At 41.7% G+C, this 18,720-nt stretch overlaps 1 protein-coding gene across 1 annotated transcript in view; it reads left to right on the forward strand.

The window, feature by feature from the left end:
- Nucleotides 1-1,778: 1,778 nt before the first annotated feature.
- LOC131431080 (protein Wnt-1) overlaps nucleotides 1,779-18,720 on the forward strand; it is a 28,538-nt gene continuing 11,596 nt past the window's right edge. The window contains exons 1-2 of the mRNA XM_058596556.1: nucleotides 1,779-2,550; nucleotides 11,522-11,784. Of these exons, the coding sequence (XP_058452539.1) occupies nucleotides 2,447-2,550; nucleotides 11,522-11,784 (367 nt within the window). The 5' untranslated portion in view covers nucleotides 1,779-2,446. The remainder of the gene's footprint in view (nucleotides 2,551-11,521; nucleotides 11,785-18,720) is intronic.

The following is an 18,720-nucleotide window of genomic DNA, read 5'->3' on the forward strand; positions in this document are numbered from 1 at the left end:
GAATTGAGTTTGATCGGAAATGCAAAGATACAGGCTTCTGTAGATCGTATTTGCTCATTTTGACTACTCTAATGTTCACTACACTGGAAAAGGTTTGTGTGTGTGTATGAATATGTGTGTAGCTTTCAAAGATTTTTATTTATTCGTTCAATTTTTTCGGAGATTGCTGAACTGATTTCAAAAAGCTTAGGTTCGTTAGAAAATTACTATCGAGTCTTTGTTTAAGTTCGAAAATCAAATGATGGTAACTTCCTGTTCCGGTGATAGGATGGTATGTATAAGTTACGTAACCGACAAACCGCCGTTTTTTCTATACGCCCAATTTTCTCGGAGACGGCTTAACATATTTAAAAAAACTTAGTCTTATTTAGAAGCTACTGTGCGGCCATTGATCAAGTTCGGAAAAGTTATGGCGAACATTTTCGGTGTGAGAAATGTAATCCTACACGTGACGTGACCGACAAATTGCAGACGTTCAAAACTTCGTAACTCTGAAGGTGAGTTAATAAGCACAAAACTTTTGGCAATAGTTAAAATGCAAACTCGACTGTTGCGGTACATGAAAATGCGATTTTGAAATAATGGTATTTATTTATATCAAAATATTTAAAATAGTGATTTCAAACTAAAAACTGAACTGAGTGACATGGTGCTGTTAAACAGACGACATTACCATGCCCATCGTTGACGACAAACGCACCCTTTGTGCGTCGTATTGTCATGCGAGCAGAGTCAACCACCGTGAGCCGTCGTGTGGCTGGAGTCCGCTGCCAGTACAATAACTACTACACATAGCAAGTTGTTGGTTCCGTGGACCGAGCACCGCGTGAAGCATAATCATAAAATGTGTTGAGGTGAAACAGTTTCAGTTTAACATAAGCATCGGTGTGGATAGCAATCAGATGATATTTTTCGTGGTAAAAAAAAGGGAAAGACGTGCACTTTACTGCTTTCGTTTAATGACAATCATTGACAGTTGGAATGTTTAAATTTGGATGTCTGTTGATGAGCAGTTAGTGAGATCGGTTTTATAGCTTTGAAATGGTTCTAATCATCTGACGATCGCGCAGACAGGAGAGTTTCAGTGTGCGGTTTTCCCGGTAAGGCTCCGGCGATCTTCGACTGTGGCATTCGTGGAACTCAGAGCGGGAGAGAAATAGCCCCTCTCTAGGAAGCGTTCGTGCGTTGTGCTGTTTATTTGTTTATGTTCGTATATTTTTATTAATGAAGTGCTTGCTCGTCGTGTTGATCGCCTTAGTTTAGCGAACTCACCAGCGTGAGTGGCGAAGAACACAAACAAGTAGCACGCTGCTTTACTAAGTTGCATGGAGAGGGAGCGAATAAGAACGAGAGAGTCGGATCAAATGTTTAGGTGCAAAAAGAAAAGTGAAAAGTTTCTTTTCTTTTCACGCCGGCCAATTTGGAGTTTTATTGCTGGAAAAGCCCGCAGCAATTACGAGAGAGAAGGCGATCGAGTATAGGAAGGAAACAAAAAAAGGAGGTGGTGACGAGTCCGAAAAGTATACACATCGACGAAGAGGAGAAAGAAGAGGGACAAAAACAAAAGGCAAAGCGCAAGCAAAGTGAAAAAGCGTGCCGATCGGAGCGGAAATGAGAGAGAGGGAGACGAATAGCGCAAAAATCCGAACCAGTGAGCCGATCCGAGTGTGTCGGTGTGAGCGAGAACGAACGGTTGTGCAGCAGAGCGGAAAAGAGATCGACAACTGACGGCGTTCAGGCAAAGTGTGAGAAACCACTCTCAAGGGGCAACGAGGTGCTCGGCAGTGTACGCAGAGCAGGCACGAGAAAGGTGCTGCCCGAAGGATATCGTCGGCCTAGTAGCGCAGAGCGTCAGCATAACAGTTTTCGTGCGCGATCGTGATTGATGTTCGCATCGGCCCCTGGTTTGGGAAAGCTAGGAAATCTAGGAGAGAGCGTGTGTAGTGATTTGTCCGCTGTGTGTCAGTGCTAAAAGGAAGGATTTGATTTCTAGGCGCATTCAACGGTTACGGTTGATCCGGGCAGACGGTCGATCGCTGTACTGAAGGAAAGTGATAAGATATTGTACCAAGTACTGGCAGGCAAGAGAAAAAATAAAATAAACGGCAGCTGGGACTTTAGTGCGGATCTTTCGATCCTGCGGATGTTGATGGTGTCGTTCGGTTTCCGGTTCCGATAGACGTGCAGTCATGTGAGATCGAAGCTGAGCATGATCGGTCCTCTGTTGGCTGCTGGATAGTGTATGAAATTTGTTTTTTTAGTCTTGGGATCGATTTACTGTTCTACACGGATTGAAGCACTTAGTGTTACCTGCAAAGCAAAACAAAGTGATCGTTGGTTTACTACGTACTGGTTTCGTTCGTTCGTTTGTTTTTTTTTTTAGTGGTATAAACACTATTTCGGGTGAAACAGATAAACGGGCAGAAACGAATAAAAGTTTCTGAGGATGGAACTGGTGACATTTATCATGGTCTGCCTGATGGCAGTAAGTGCAAACGGCGAGGTGGAAAGTAAAAGCAAACCTGGACGAGGACGGGGATCTATGTGGTGGTAAGTTTCGTTCAATGTTTGCTAGCAAATTGACAGGTTTCAGCGCATGTTCCAATATTTGTTAAATTATTTGGTTAAAAGTTAAAGCTACATTGCCTATTTCAGTAACGATTCAACTATATCACTCAGCTATTTAATTTCTTAGGGTCGTCTTAGGTTTTTTTAGCGCACAGCAGTTCAAACTGAATTGCAAGTGCACCTTAGCAGTACAAATTTGAATCGCTAAGTAGACGTTAAAGTTAATTCTAAATGAGTGTCATGTCAACAATAATCACTTCAGAGTAAAACGATTTGTTTTTCTTTTCATATTATTTTTTTCTGCCATATAATCAGCACAGTAATAATAAACTATAATTGTTTGGATGGAGTTGAATAAATAGTTCTTTGTTTTTCTTAAACGAACGAATCGCAAGATTTGAACTCTGTTCTGGTATGCTCAAAATATATCTCGAATTGATGTGTGAATCAAAAGACTCATTCTTCGTTAAAGCTCGAGATATTTGGAGGATCGTTTTGAATTCTTTCCAAGCAAAAATCCTACTGCAATAGAAAAACACGACTTTGGTTTTCTGTTTGCCCCGGAGATTATCACTGTTTTGTAGTAGTAATAGTAAAATGAGTTATCAATCGTCAAGATCGAATGTTTACTCGTAGCACAGTTGGCTGACATGTTTTCCAAATGAAGTCACGTAGTTTAATCAGTGTTCCGGTTGATTCACCGCAAATCACCGCTGTTTTGAATACTAAACTATTGCATCCCATTGGTATTGATCGATTGGCTCTGGTTATGTTTCAACACAGCCTAGCTTGGCATTAGCTAGTAGGAACCTGAAAACTTATCGGATACGTAGCACAGCATTCGATCATTAAAATACTCTAAATAGCATCCAATCTCGCTATTAATTGATGCTTGTTTCCGCCCCATGTTAACCACTTACGTCCCATTAGTGAGGCACGTTGGTTTCTAGTCACTTCGAACGATTTATCGTCAGTATATTTTTACGACCTGACCTTCTCGGATCAAATAGTTGGATAATGATTAATTGAAAATATATGACTCCCACGTCTGGCAACATTATCAGTTTAACAAATTTTGCGTAAACACACTACCAGTTCGACACATCCGCGGATACAAATTGTTCGTCTGTGAGCGGCACAAGGCCTTGCACTGCAGGGGATCAACGTAAACTTGCTTGAACGCGCGTACAACGGATGAAGCTTGTTGTTCGCTCGTTTCCTGTCCCCCGTAACTGGTGTAATCAATACTGTGATCATTATAAATGTAGATTATAATTATTTTAGCAATTAATTTCATTACTGAACCAATATCATATGGGTCCCTGCTAACTCGTTAACATGACTCACAATTTGTTGGCTCTACTTATCGGGCTTCGCGTTGACCGCCATCAACAAAACAAAAAAAAAAAAGAAAAATAGTGGATCAAAATCGAATGTCGTCGAAAACATTCACTTTCGACTTGCAGTGCCCGTCAGTCTGCACTGGGGCTGCTCGTGCAAATCTGCAAAGTCACATGCAATTAGCCTACGAATGCAACGAGCTTTCCATCACTCGAAGACCCGCCGAAAACTGAAATTACGACACCACAAAATTGATTTGTATGCATTCGCTGTCCCCGAGCACCCGAGCGTCCCAGTCGTAGTAGCTTGACGCGTTAATTAAATTAACCATTTTTTTCCCTTCGCTTCTTTAATTAAGCTTCATCCGCACATATCAATTGTGCATTTGTGCATGCAATGCTGGTTACTTGGCAGTGTCTGTTTTCGCGTCACCCAAATCGATCCTTATCTGCCATGTATCTACAACACTGCTACAACAGCGAAACTACGACGAACCCAGTGTCGTTAAACGTGCGAATGACTGCGTTATTTATATCTGTTCGCTGAATACCCCCAAAGGTTGACTTTTGATGGTCTTTTTATGGCAATCTCCAAGTCGCAAGGAAATGAGAATAAAAAAAAATAAAGTTCACTCGTTATTCCGATTATTTCAAGTCGCTATAGAAAAACCAGGTCAGTACGATGACGATGACAACAATAATCACACCGCGCTTGATTGGTGCTGCTGCTGCATCTATCAGGTGTGAAATGCAATTAATTTGCTTGTCAACTTACAACATGGCAAACCGTGCTTGTTAACATGCGCACGATGCAACAATTTATTGCGTCGTACTCGTGGGGCGTTGGTCACCGATTCCGGCGGGTTCGTCGTTGCCGGCGTTGAAATCCTGTTTGGTTTTTGCAAAGTTTAAGACGATTTTTAGCACATTTCTGTCTAATTTAGGTGATTTAAATGTGCCACTGGTGGGAAAATGTCCAAGCTGGTGAGTGAGTGAAACTTCGAAACGAAAGATTTCAACGCCGTTGAACGGTGAACCCGGCACCAGACTGTTCAATTCAATCGTGCGAAGTGCATCCTTAGGCTGGTTGGTTCTGCCGAGCTCTTGTGGGTCTTCTGTCCGTAAAACAGGCGTTTGTTAATAGCATAATAAATGACAAATTAACACTGTAGTGTCATTTTTCATTCGACCGGGCTGGTAGGTAGGTATTTTCGTTCCCCCTGCTTGCTTAGTTTGACCGACAGCCAGCAGCGGCACTCGGAACGAAGAACGAAGAAAATGATTACCGGTTTGATTAATAGTAACAGACAAGGAGCAGTGAAACGAGACGCGAGAACACACCACCGTCGATCGTTTGATAAATTAATTTAGTTTTATTGCAAATCTTATATTGCCGGCGGAATGACGATCGGTTGTAGGATCAATATAATTTCGTGCCAGTAACCGATCGCCGCAGTAGATCAGGGATCAATGAAGTGGCCAATCCGGCATTCTGGTGGCTTCGAAGACCATGTGGAAGTTTTTCTTGCTCCCCCATAAGCGACAAGGCACTTTTTCTATTCAAATTATTATTCATTATTGGATAATTTATAGGATTTTAAACGGTGCAATGGCAATGCAGTGCACTGCATGACGACGGGTATTGACTCAAGTGGACCAGACCACACGAAAGGATCGTAATTCCCATGGTTTGAAAATGCGGTAAACGTTCGCAGAATCGTGATCGATGTCAATTTGAAACGTTTGTCTCATATCAATTTTTATATTTTTATTTGCACACGAACTTAGAACGAAAAAATCTTCCTAATTCAAAGCTTTCAGAACTTGGCATACACGATGATGGCGCTTTACCAATGACACCACAGCAAATCACACGATGAATTCCGAACCATCTTAGTTTCCAGCGTTCGTCGATTTGCGTTGAGTGAAACTCATCCGTCAAAAAAAAAAAAAACAAGAAAAAAAACCTACAGCTTCCTCTAATCTTGTCATCTGGATACACGTTACTGTCGCTTCAGCGACCCGGCCCGGCGTGATGGCGTGAAAATTCTTCGTTCCGTCTGTTTCCCGAATTTCGTTCGGCTCTAGTAGCGGTCACGCGTTTCTGTTTTACATGAAAAAAATAAACTAAACTGATCTGAACCGCACGGTGCATACAAACAGAATCGCACAGCAGATCGCAATCGTCGTAACCGAGCAAAACATGTGTAAATTTTAATTTGAAGAATTTTACAATTTCATTTTCACTATCAGTCCCGTCGTTCCGAGACCGTCTGGGGAGCCAAGCTCGAAGTTTTGATGATTTATACCGCCAGGACAGGGCCACTGGAGCCAGGCCGAATTATCACGTTTGAATTTTCAGGACAATCACCGCCAGTGACGAGTGTCGACTGGAATGACGACCGGGAATGGGAGGTAGTTTTTGTGTGCTGCTTTGCGCCAACTGTCAATCAAACATCCATGCGGTGCGAGGATTTATTCGGGTGAGAGAATTCCGCACGTCCATGTCAGCATCGGTAAGCCCCCCGAAAGGCCAAACCTCTCGAGAACTGACAAAAAGAGCACTCTTACATAATGGCTCTTGTTATAAAATAAATTAGTTTGTCTTTCAGTGAGCCAAAACACGGCAGAAGCAGCCAATTGTCAACTCTCTGGGATTGGGTCGCAGAATGTACGGACTGGAAAAGTACAATAAAAGCGTCTGTACAGTGCGGATCCCAAACAAAACAAAAAAACGCAAACGTAGTAATAATAATTATCATAAACAACATTGCTGTGCATTGTAAATCATCTTTTCTTCGCTGTCGCATTTCTGGTTCTGTTGTGTTGACAGTGTCATTCCGGGGCCCATCCGGGGAAGATGCTTAAAAAAGGGCATAAAACCGAAGAAGATCGTATACGATTGGAAACTACTAATAAGGTGGCATGTCCCGAATGTCGTAACGTGTGCCCTAGGATAACGTATGCACGAACAGCGACCAACCCGGAGTGATTCTGGAACAGTTGGCCGCTCGGGTTCCGTCCCGAATGATTCGTGTGAATTTTTCCGTTTCCGTCACGGAGTGAAACACCGTCATCGTCGCAGTCGTCGTCGTCGTCGTCGTCGAGCCAAGTGCCATAAATGAATGTTAAAAATTCCATCCCATCATCATCAAACGGACTCATCATCTTTGCAGCACAATCAACATGGTCGACTGGCGTAAGGAGGTAATTTATGAGCCGTGCAGTACTGTCTGTCTGGTGCACCTTTTTTCTCACCCGCTCGGCGGACGAAAACTCAAACTACCTCCCGGAAGGCACGTCTGGATGTTCAGACTTTCATCGTCACTTTCTTCCAGCAGTGGACCAACTCAACGTGCGGAATTGCGATTATTGACCATTTCTGGGTCTCCTCGCTGAACGGATAAGCGCCGTGTGACAACGTCGTCTGGTCACAGTTTTTTGTTGTGATCGCTTCCACCGATCTGATCTGATCTTGGTATCACGATCATCAACTGAAAGCCGAAAGGTCTGAATTTTATCCTAGGAGAGCGACTGCGTAGGACTACTTGGCGGACATTGACGTCCACATCGTCGGGCTTCTACCGGCTGGCGGACTGATTAAATATTCAACAAAACATACCCGGACCAAACATGACCACAATCGAACGCGCTGAACAGCGCTTTGCCAACTCATCCAGAGGATCGCATTTTATTATCATTGTTGGCGATTTTATGGCAATACCACTTTGTCACACTCTCGGGGCATCCGCGCGCGCACTGATGGCTGCCGACGACGCGCTGTGGTTTCGCCCGTAGTCCACCCTGGCTCCTCCCTGCCCTTTATGGTTATTAAATTACCTGTGCTCTCCATATTGTCACACTGCTGCGCTGCCAACAGCTGCCAGCGCAACAGAACAGAGGGATTTTTTCGCGAAGCATTTCTATCAGAGTTAGTTGTGTTTTGCGGTTTTCTACGTCAAAATTAGCACCTTCCCAACCTTCCCACTGTCTGTCGACAGATTGCTGCGAATGGTTTAATTTATCAAGCGGAAGGCTTCATAAAGTGTGCTCGGATATTACTGCATGCGAGTGCGCATCGAGTAGAATATGCTAAAGGTGGAAGAGTTTGTTATTGGTTGTATTGTACATTTAATACTGAATGTCGCTTCAGAAACATCTGAATCGGAAGGTGCGCGTAAATTCGTTTATAACAACACCTATCAAGGATGATAATATGAATGGTATTTTTATGTTTCTCAACTTGACGAGAGATATATATCTTTCGAATATATTGTTGGATTTGGTTTGTAGATCGTTTTTCTATTATGAATAATTTCACTAGCTTGCTATCTAAAGAAGAATTCTTCTAAGTAATAAGATTTCGTGATTTGACAACAGTTTTTTTCTGTCTACCACGGACTATGATTGGTATTCCGTTTTATTATGTACTAAACTTAGAATGACTTGTAATTGTTGGACTCTGTCAGAAATGTTTCGGTCTTCAACCTAAATCCTATGTACTCTTACAGTTACTGGAAACAACACATCTTGTTTCTTATTTTAATATTTATTGCACCCTAGATTTAACATTGATTTATCGAACTTAATTCTTTGCACTTTAGATGAGATAGCAAAAAACACCCTAAGAAGTTTGCACATCTACTCGAGTGTGCAAAACCAGTTTTTTTTCAAAAATTTTGATATCTGTATTGAAAAAAACTTAGCAGTTGATTCCTATTGTACATGGGAGTTTCCTGCCAAACGCCTGATTTAAACCAAGAATCATTTCAAATTGAGGCGCTAACATATGGTAACTAGCTTGTAAGAGCAAAAATTTTAAATACAAGTTATCGAACCACGTATCCATCCAAAAAACTAAGCTTGATTACAAGGTATAATTGCTTTTAACAAAATCAAATCATTTTTCTTTTTCAAAGTTAATTTTATATAGAATAGAAAATCAATTACTAATTTATTTATTCAATAATGTTTTGTTCAGCCTTTATGGTCACTTGAACTGCATTTCGTTGAAAACTGTTTTTCGCGCCTGTCTGCTCGAAATTTCGCGTATATTGCGAAGATTCACGCCTTCGGGTATACACCTTGACGTTGTCTGCGCGGTATACCGTGTTTTTCCGTATTGGCAAGCTACCAAATTCAGCCAAATTAGAACAATAATTGCGTTGCGTGAACTAACTGGTAACTGATCTTCCTGAAGATTACTTTCCTGGTTGATAGTTCTGGTTGCAATGTAAATTTCCTGTTTTTAAGCCACCGGAACCTAATTTCGTGGCAAACTTCTACAGTTTAATGTGTTTCACGTTACCGTATAATATTTCAGGCCTATGAACTGTTTAAAACCTGCCCTGACGTAGGTGACATCCTCCTGTACTACTCAATTAAAATTGCCGGCATTGTGTTGTATAGCTTCGTAGTCTGGGCGATTTGTTCTGGTTATCGTCACTATTCGTAGTCACCATTTTCTTGATAGTTCGACTAATTTTTTAGTGCAATGCATGAGTTCAGTAACCCTCTCAGATTTCTCGTGACAATTCTCATACGATTTAAAATTAAAGTTTCCTAATTACGTCGGTGACAGTTGATTCAGACTCATACAACAATTTCACCAACTAGCGAGAAGTGCGGATTTCTTCGATGAGCGAGCAAAATTTTGATGAGTTTTTCCTGTTTCTTCGATGCTTTCTCGTAACTGAAACGCAAAATTTTAAAACCAATCTTTTGGCACAAACGTTTTTAAAAAAGTGAGTGTGCAGGTTTTTTGAGCGCACGACGAAGACTATGTGTGTGAACTGGAATTTGATTAATTTTTGATCGTTGCACCGCAGCGGAAATTAAAATCTTTTGCTCGAGTTCTATCTGGTCAAATATTGTTTAGTTGAAGACGATGGAAATGGTTTATTTCAAGAATGGCTTTTATGTTATCGTATCAAAGAACGTTCACTGGCAACTCTTCAACGATTGAATCAGGTCATCAAAGAGAGTTGGAAATCATCGCAACAACAAAAACCCGGCATGGCTCATTTAACATAGAATCGACACCAGTGCGAAAGCGAATTTCTCTCGATGACATTTCTGAGAATCAAAGGTTAGCACGCTTCTGTGGGGATCTTCTCTGAAGCAACAAACGGTCGCTTATTCTCGTTTCGCGATCCGATTCTATACAGGCAGTTGAAAATTGCGATAGAATCATTTTACTATTACCGCTTATTCTAACTATGTGAATATAATCTTTGTATAAGTTGTGTCTATGAAAATGTATGTGAATGCTCCACACAAGGGTTTTGAAATATTGCAACCTAGTATGAGAATCATCAAGTTGAATCATCGACTCGATTTTCTTCGATAATTGTCAACTTGCGATTCTCTCTTGGGAAATTCCACACAGCAACGATCATTATCAGACTGTAATGTTTTAAGGGCCGTGAAATACTCAGAGTATGAAGTGGAGCGAAGGAATGTAGAAAAATTCTGCATTGCATTGAGAGACTCGAGTTCTTGTAGCATCTTCTATCGGATTGAAAATGTTGTATACAATATAGATAGCAATATAGCAGCTTATGTCAAATTTTCGGCAATCACCAACACTGGTTTATTTCAACGAGTTCTTCCATTAAATTCTTAAGTAGTGATGTACGGATGGCGAAGCGAACTGGAACTTTTATGCCCATACTAAAAAGCTGCGTATTAAGATTGAGAATTTGCTCTAACGGTTAATCAGCAGTCCTTTCGAGCTGTTTTTTACTATCATTATACTAGTTCTGCTTGAAGTAGCGTTTAATTTTGTCGCCAATTATTCAGCAACGCAAGACTGAATTCCTAAACTTTCGACCCTTTCGAATAAGAATGTCTAAATTCGCTGAATTTTGTTCTATTTAAATTTTCCCCTGGTTTATGTTGTTGTCCATTAACTTGCGTGGTACCACTGATGAGCTTTGTAAAAGTTGTTTGCTTCACTATTTTAAATATTTGAACCTGCCTTCTTTCAGCGCCAATCGCTTATTTTAAATCTCGATATTCGGCGCCACAGTTTGATAATAGTAAACACAATTTACATAAAACAACAAATATTTAAAAATTAGCTGAAACCAAAGGCTTCCTCTTCATAACTTTGTAGTAAATTTACATCTATGGTAAGCCGTGGTAAATCATTCAGTTTCCGAAATCGTTGGTGGAAGACTACGCACAATTGCTGATAGTTTCGTTCGTCAGTATCACCCAAAACCATCAACTTGTTACTGCCTTATGAGACCCATAGGCCGGATGGATGTGTGAAATTCAATGCCTCGGTTGCGCAGGCCGAGATCAATATTGACACAGTTTATTCAGAATCATGAATTCTTCCGCCGGGGAACGCGTTAATCCATCCTTCAGTGTGATCCTTTGTTGACTTTTTCCCTTTCGAAAATCTCTTCCTGTCGCTGTTAGCAGGTGATGCTTTGTTTTCGTAAAGAATTTTGCTCCGCAGGCAAAACAAACATCTCGGGAAGGCCGGTGCTGAGGGCTTTGTTTTAACAGATGATGCTGTTACCTGTGAGACTCAGACTTTTTTCCGTTCTGTACAGTTTTGTTTCATTACTTATTTTTGTTCTGTGTGTGTTTGTTCCTTGTAGGGGAATCGCCAAGGCGGGTGAACCGAACAACATTTCTCCACTGGCCAACGGAATGATCTACATGGATCCGGCAATTCACGCCACGCTGCGACGAAAGCAGCGAAGGCTTGCGCGGGAGAATCCGGGCGTACTGGCAGCCATTGCCAAGGGCGCCAATATGGCAATCAACGAGTGTCAGCATCAGTTCCGCAACCGACGATGGAACTGTTCGACGAGGAATTTTCTGCGCGGCAAAAATCTTTTCGGCAAGATCGTGGAACGAGGTAAGTTATAATGTTTAGATAGTGAATGACCTTTTCAGCCTTTGACAAATCAACGTATTCGACGAATTGACATTTGACAGTGAAGTTCTAAGCTACTGCTGTGACCAAACGTTAACTGGAAATAGCTTATAGATAAAGTCATCACTGATTCCATTTGACATCAGCAGAGAAGAACAATTCTTCAGCATAGATCTCCCGTAGCAAGATTCTCAATTACACATAGATTGGCTAGAGCTTGCCAATTTCGATTGTTACCACTCGTGTGTTCAGCTGTCATCGTTCGTACGTCGAAAGATCGCAATCGGTGTTGTGAAACATTCTAGCAGTTCTGTGTTCATTAACATTCAGATGCTACCCGATACAGCAGTCAAACCGAGTTCGTGTAGGTTTTTCCGTAGCTTTCCGTTTCTGTCACGCGTTTAGCCGTGCCCGGATCGGCGGGTAATGCGTAGGCAGATTTTACGATCGGCAACCGACACCGCGGCTACCGTGTTCAAGAGTCCATCTCCCGGGGCATTTTTCAATGTCAACCAACAGAAACGTTGCACGTTGATCTCTGATTGTGGCCCTACACGTACCGAAGCTAGGAAACCCTATCCGAAGGTATGCGCGGGATTGAGACTGCTAATTTTTATTTCACACTAGACGCGATTATCGTGTTTCGCTGGTGAAGCCCTCATTTTGCTTTGTCCCAATGTCATCGTTTGTGTAATATGATCATATTACGACACACGGTTCGCCGACTTCCCCTTCCTTGTTTGTAATATTCTGCCACACCGTCGTCGTTCGGCATTGCTGCCCTGCCAGTAACAAGAGGCTTAATGTTGCGAAAATAAACTGTTACAGATTTACTTTCCCTACTCGGAGCATCAGATAAGCGCAGACATCTGTCCCTCTGGAAAAGCAACAATTTTATTACTATTATTAGAGCCCGCACTTCGCCGGAGGAGAGTTAAGAGGTCCCTAAATCAAAACGTTTTTACTTCTTTTCAAGTGGTTCGATGACAAGGAACAGAAAGGAAACGTTAAACGTCGTCAAATGGTTGCTTCCTTCTTGTTTTCTCCCTTCATCGAGGTTTAATCGTTTGAGGGATCGAGCCACTTACCGGATTTCTTTCGGGAGAAAAAAAAATGTTTCTGCCGATGTTCCGGTGAACTTGGAAAAATCAACATCAAACACATCACAGCGTCAATGGAAACAACAAACAATTATACATTTTCTGCTATAGCGTTTCGGGAGAGCCTTGTTCCATCGAACCCTGTCAACTACGGGATTTAATTTCAAACGCTCATATATCTTAAATATTGGTGCGAGGGAGATCGACAGTGAAGCGACTTGCCCGAGCACAGAATGAGACCATATACCACATACAAAGGATTCTCCGGTGACATAGGGATGATTTGTTGTCTTTCTCCCTTTTAATATTTCTAGCGCTCGACATTCAATGAATCGAAAAGTAAACAGCAGAAACCAAATTGGCTGGCTAATCTCACTCGAATTACATAACACTGCCGGAGGGCCTCTTTTGTAACAGTATAAGGGGGAACAGCGCCAGTTCATGCTATCCAAAGTTATCGGACTACGCTCGAGAACTGTCGTTGGTTCTCACCGGGAGGTCCCTCATGCCACATAGGAAGCTACTTATGTACTCTGGCATCTGATCAAAAGCTAAAACAGAGCTGCTCTAATTGTATTGATGGGTGTCGCTTTCAATCAGCGTCTACCCGAGCGGCCAGAGAAAGTCCGCGTGCGAACCATGAGCGAAATTGAGTCATTATTCACCGTACAGGTCCTCATCACCCTCCACCGCCCTGGTGACGAATCGAGTTTAGCAGCGGTGTTGGGGCCTGAGGCTCCGCCATCGTTCCATTAGAGAACGTTGCAATCTTGACCGTACTGCCGCTATATCATTAATTAATGCGAACTCTCGTGGCTAATACAGTAGTGATTTGAGTAGCAGTCGCAGAGCCGTAACAAACAGCAACAGCAACCGTCTAGGCGGTTTGTAGATCTGGAGCTGTGGACTCTGGCCGGCGGCTTCCACCTCGCGCTCCATGCTGGTGGTGGCGATAAATTATAATAATTGTCGGAAAATTAATGGCAATTTACCGAACAGTTATAGCGAATTCATACTGATTGATTAAGTAAACATGCAAAATTAATTGCTTACTAGGGGGCGAGTTGGCGTGGGCTGACGGGGCAGGAGGTATTTTGCGGGAATAGATGACGAGGGTTTGATCTGGTTTGTGGTTTGTCTTTGGCTACGGAGGTCTGGCGGCGGTAGATAAGTGGGAATAAATTAGCACGAGGTTTTTCAGTACAGTTGGCAGTTGACGGCGGGGCGATACAATGTGTCGTGTACTCTTAAACTGTACAAAAAGGAAATTTATGATCATCCTAGTTCTGAGCTGGAACAAAATAGGAATACTACCAAAATTTGAAACTTAATCCGCTAGTTTTCCTTATGTTCAAATTATAATGGGAACCAGCGGAAGATTCCAGCATCTACAATTACGATTTATTAATTTTAGTTGTTTGGCGTAAAGCCGCCATAACTAAGTTCAGTTTTTGCGATGACTGAGCGGAAACATATATTGGAGAAGCCAAATGAATGAAAAACTAACAGAAAAGATGAATTTTTGGAAAAAGATACGCTCAGAGACAGGACTCGAACCTGCGTTCTTATGCATTCCGTGCATACGCGCTACCATTTCGCCACTCTGAATCTTGTTTTAGTCACTCTAAAACGCCAGTCAGACACAATAGCGCGTACATCGAACATGGTCTACATCCTGGAGAAATAGGTATAAAGCGAGATGACTAGTTTTTGATGGACAGAGAAGATGTTTGGATATAAGGTATCGGTCGGGTGACGGCCAGAATGTAGACCATGTTCGAAGTACGCGCTATTGTGTCTGGCTGACGTTTTAGAGTGACTAAAACAAGATTCAGAGTGGCGAAATGGTAGCGCGTATGCACGGAATGCATAAGAACGCAGGTTCGAGACCTGTCTCTGAGCGTATCTTTTTCCAAAAATTCATCTTTTCTGTTAGTTTTTCATTCATTTGGCTTCTCTAATATATGTTTCCGCTCAGTCATTGCATCTACAATTAATTACTAGTTAGACACATGAAATGTTATACGAATTTGAACCACTTGTCGGAAATTGGTACTCAATTTTGATTTGAAGTTTGTTAGGTGCGTGAACTAAAACTCGATTCAAATGAATGTGGAATGAGTTCACTGAGACGAGACTAAAATTCGAACCACCAACATGCCGTGCACAGTATCAGTGTTTACGGAAATCGGGGTTGCTCTCTGATTTGTGTTCCATCACATCCAAAGTAGTTCAAAACTCAAAATTCAAATTCCAAATTGATACAATTTAAAAAAAATAATGGGTGTGTGTTCATGTGCACCGAATACTTTTGAAGGTTTCAATTTTTTTTCAGAATACTCGATGAAATCAGTTTGTTTTCGTGTGGGGATCTATACGATCTATTGATATACACTGAGGTCTTTTTTTATGCGGTCTTTTTTTATGCGGTTTTTTAACGCGACTTTTTTTGCGAATTTTCAGAGTTACGCGGTTTTTTTATGCGAATTTTCAGAGTTATGCGGTTTTTTATGGGGTACGTAAATTCGCATAAATAAAGACTTCAGTGTATATGATATACTTTTAGGTACTGAAACATATGAATTTACTTAACAAAAATCTGAAATATCCTTCCCTCTAAAAATGATTAACCCTAGAACGCTTTTGAGATTTTTTCTTAAGGTAAATGTTATATTTGTACCCAGAATTGAAATGTCTCTAAAATTGCTAAATTTTACTGTGTGGGCAAATAAACCGTACAGTTTCATTCCAAAATCTTTTGCGAAAAAAGCTGCTATGAGAATACACTGAAGTCTTTTTTTATGCGAATGTACGTACCGCATAAAAAACCGCATAACTCTGGAAATTCGCATTAAAAAAAACCGCATAACTCTGAAACTTCGCATAAAAAACTGCAGAAGGGAAAAGGCATAACTCTGAAAATTCGCATAAAAAAGCCGCAAAACTCTGAAGCTTCGCATAAAAAAACCGCATAACTCTGAAAATTCGCATAAAAAAAGTCGCGTAAAAACCGCATAAAAAAAGACCTCAGTGTATATGAATTTGGTGTTTTTATGATGAACCCATTTAATTTTTAGTAAAACAAGTCTCTGAATTACGTAAAAATATTTTTTTGCCTTTCTCTATAGAAAGGTATTAGAATTGCTGGAAAAATCGACTTTCGAACGAAGCTTCGGAGACCCATAGTGTCATATACTATTCGACTCAGTTCGACGAAATCGGAAAATGTTTCTCTGTGTATGTGTGTGTGTGTGTGATCTTGCCTCGAATCCCCCCGGAACTAAGCTAAGCTCAATACTTTGGGGGAGGCAGTGCTCTTGCACTTTTTCGTTTGGAAGAAAATGAGCTCCTGTGTGTGTTTGTGTGTGTCTGTCTGTGTGTGTGTACTTTTCGAAAATATTTTAACGCGCTCACTTTTCTCAGAGATGGCTGAGCCGATATTAACAAAGTTAGACTCATTTGAAAGCTACTCTCGGGCCATTGATCGAGTTGGTAGTGACTTTTGGTTCCGGAGATATGATTGTATAAGTGAAGTAACCGACAAAATACGTTGTTTTTTTACCGCTCTAAGCCTAAGGTATTTAATTTTGATTTTTTTTTTGAAATATAAAAATCAAAACTATGAAAACTACCGCTCCGTGCACTGTCAGTACCAGGTGTCACAACACAGTGAAAACTTTACATATAATGCTTAGCTCTTACTTATTGTGATAGGCTGAGCAAACTGCCAGATACTTTCGAATCTTTTTCCTTTGACTAATTTTATGCTTTCCGGAAGCGAGATGCTTTCGTTGTAACTCTTTTAGAAAAAAGGGCAAATCATATTCTTATTAATTTATCCTGCTACAGTTTTGTTTCTGTAGATAGCACTCTTGAAGCTGTTTGAAAAGATGATTTTCAGTACGTTTACTTACTTTTTAGAGATAGCTATTAGATCAGTCACATCTACTAGTATTCCAGATGAAATTATTGTGAGGATCAAAATTTTAGTTTCAACTCAAAGATTAATTGATTTTCTCATTCATATTTTATGTATTAAAATCTATTTATGTATTAGTGATTATTTTACTTTCCTCAAAAGAGCCATGTGAGTAGAGTGAAAATCACTGAAGGTAAACAAATTTACCGTAAAACAAACTTTAAATGCAAGGAGAAAATTACCGGTCAAACAAATTACATCAAAACTATTTTCAAATCACAATTCTAAAATGTACTTACTATCTTACGCGTCCTGCTACAGCATCATCATCAACAGCAGCAGCATCATCGCGAAAAGCCAACAAATGTTTTTCCATCCAATTAACACCAATCAGCCTGATTTAAATTCAACACACGCTTCACCCAGCCAGTTGGTTTGTGAGTGCTAGAAGTGCTGGTGGCTTTCCCACAGTAATCGGCAAACTCGGAGTCCCCTTCCAAACTGTCTTACCGGTTTTTTTTATGTTTTCACCCGGTGTATGCCCAGTACCCACGAAAGCCCACCTACAAACCATTCATCGTTCTGTTTGCTCTGGTTCGAAAGCCATTTATAAATCGCTATTGTAAGCCAACAACAGCTTCGCAACTGAAATAATCGTAGGTTGGTAGCGGCGTCGCGATGTGGCCGCCTGAAACAACTGCTCAAATTGTATTTACTCATAGATCCGAGCATGGAGCGTTTTCGTGCCGTAAGACAATAACCGCCATTCATGCGCTCGCGAACCGACTCTTTCGTAATTATGTTTAAACTGCTTGAAATAAGCTTCGGCGGCCCCCACTCTGCTGCTGTGGCTGTTGCTGTTGCTGTTGCTGCTGCACTGCCCACAACCGAGTACTTCTTTCCCGCAACTTCTCCAACCCAGCTAATGGGAAAGAAACGTGATGTCATTCAGTTTCTCAAGGCGGGCACCACTACCTGATGCGGATCACGGTTGCCGCTGTTGATGACGGGACCCATCTTCGCCTCTATCGCTGGAAGTCCTTCAGAGCAGGAGATTAAGCGACGATAAAACTGAAAACAGAGTGGTATTCCCTACCAATATCTATCTGGTTTTCTTCGTTTGATGCGCGGTGCTTATCTTTTCTTAATTTCATCATTTTCTCGTCGAAAATCGGGCGAGAGCAATCTCATCGTTCCGTGTGGTCCCGGCTGTGCGTTCGGACTAGTTCCCGCTGATGCTGCTGTTATTTGCAGGGCATGGTTAATCCTCGGAGAAGCATGAGGAACAAAGATTGATCAGGCTGCGATAGACTACCGTACGAGAACGGACCGGTCCAGCCGGCTTCGGTCGACGATGGATGGATCCGTGACAAACGGCAAATCGAAGCGGAAAACTCCAACCGTGAGAACATTTTTATCGCGATTTTATCTCCTCACTTCGATTTGTTTATCGCACGTACCTCGGAGGGACCTGCGAGTGGTCCTAATTGACCAGCAAATTAAGGCTACCTCAAGATTTTCTCCGAACGTCAGCCAGCCCCCGAGTGTTTGGTGACCGTGCGGTTGACCACAGGAGCTGCTGAAGCGCCTCCTGTGCTACAACTTTATTACCAGAAGGCAATTAAAAGCTATAAATCTTGTCACACGGCGGTTTGCGTCAATGCCCTTACCACCACCACCACTACCATCACCACCATCATCATCGTCATGATGTTTGTAATCCCGACACACTAAAGTGGGTTGTGCAGCCGCACAATATCGAATTAAGCATCTCTCAGATTGCTTTCCATTCTTTCGACTAGATCAGTAGACAGGCCCAAAGGCTCCGACTTTTATGGCCACCCGATCGTTTGCTGTCACTGCTCCTGTCGCCTTTCTCGGAGGTTCCACCGGGTCCGT

The sequence above is a fragment of the Malaya genurostris genome, chromosome 2 (assembly GCF_030247185.1).
Source record: "Malaya genurostris strain Urasoe2022 chromosome 2, Malgen_1.1, whole genome shotgun sequence".
Classification (NCBI taxonomy): domain Eukaryota; kingdom Metazoa; phylum Arthropoda; class Insecta; order Diptera; family Culicidae; genus Malaya; species Malaya genurostris.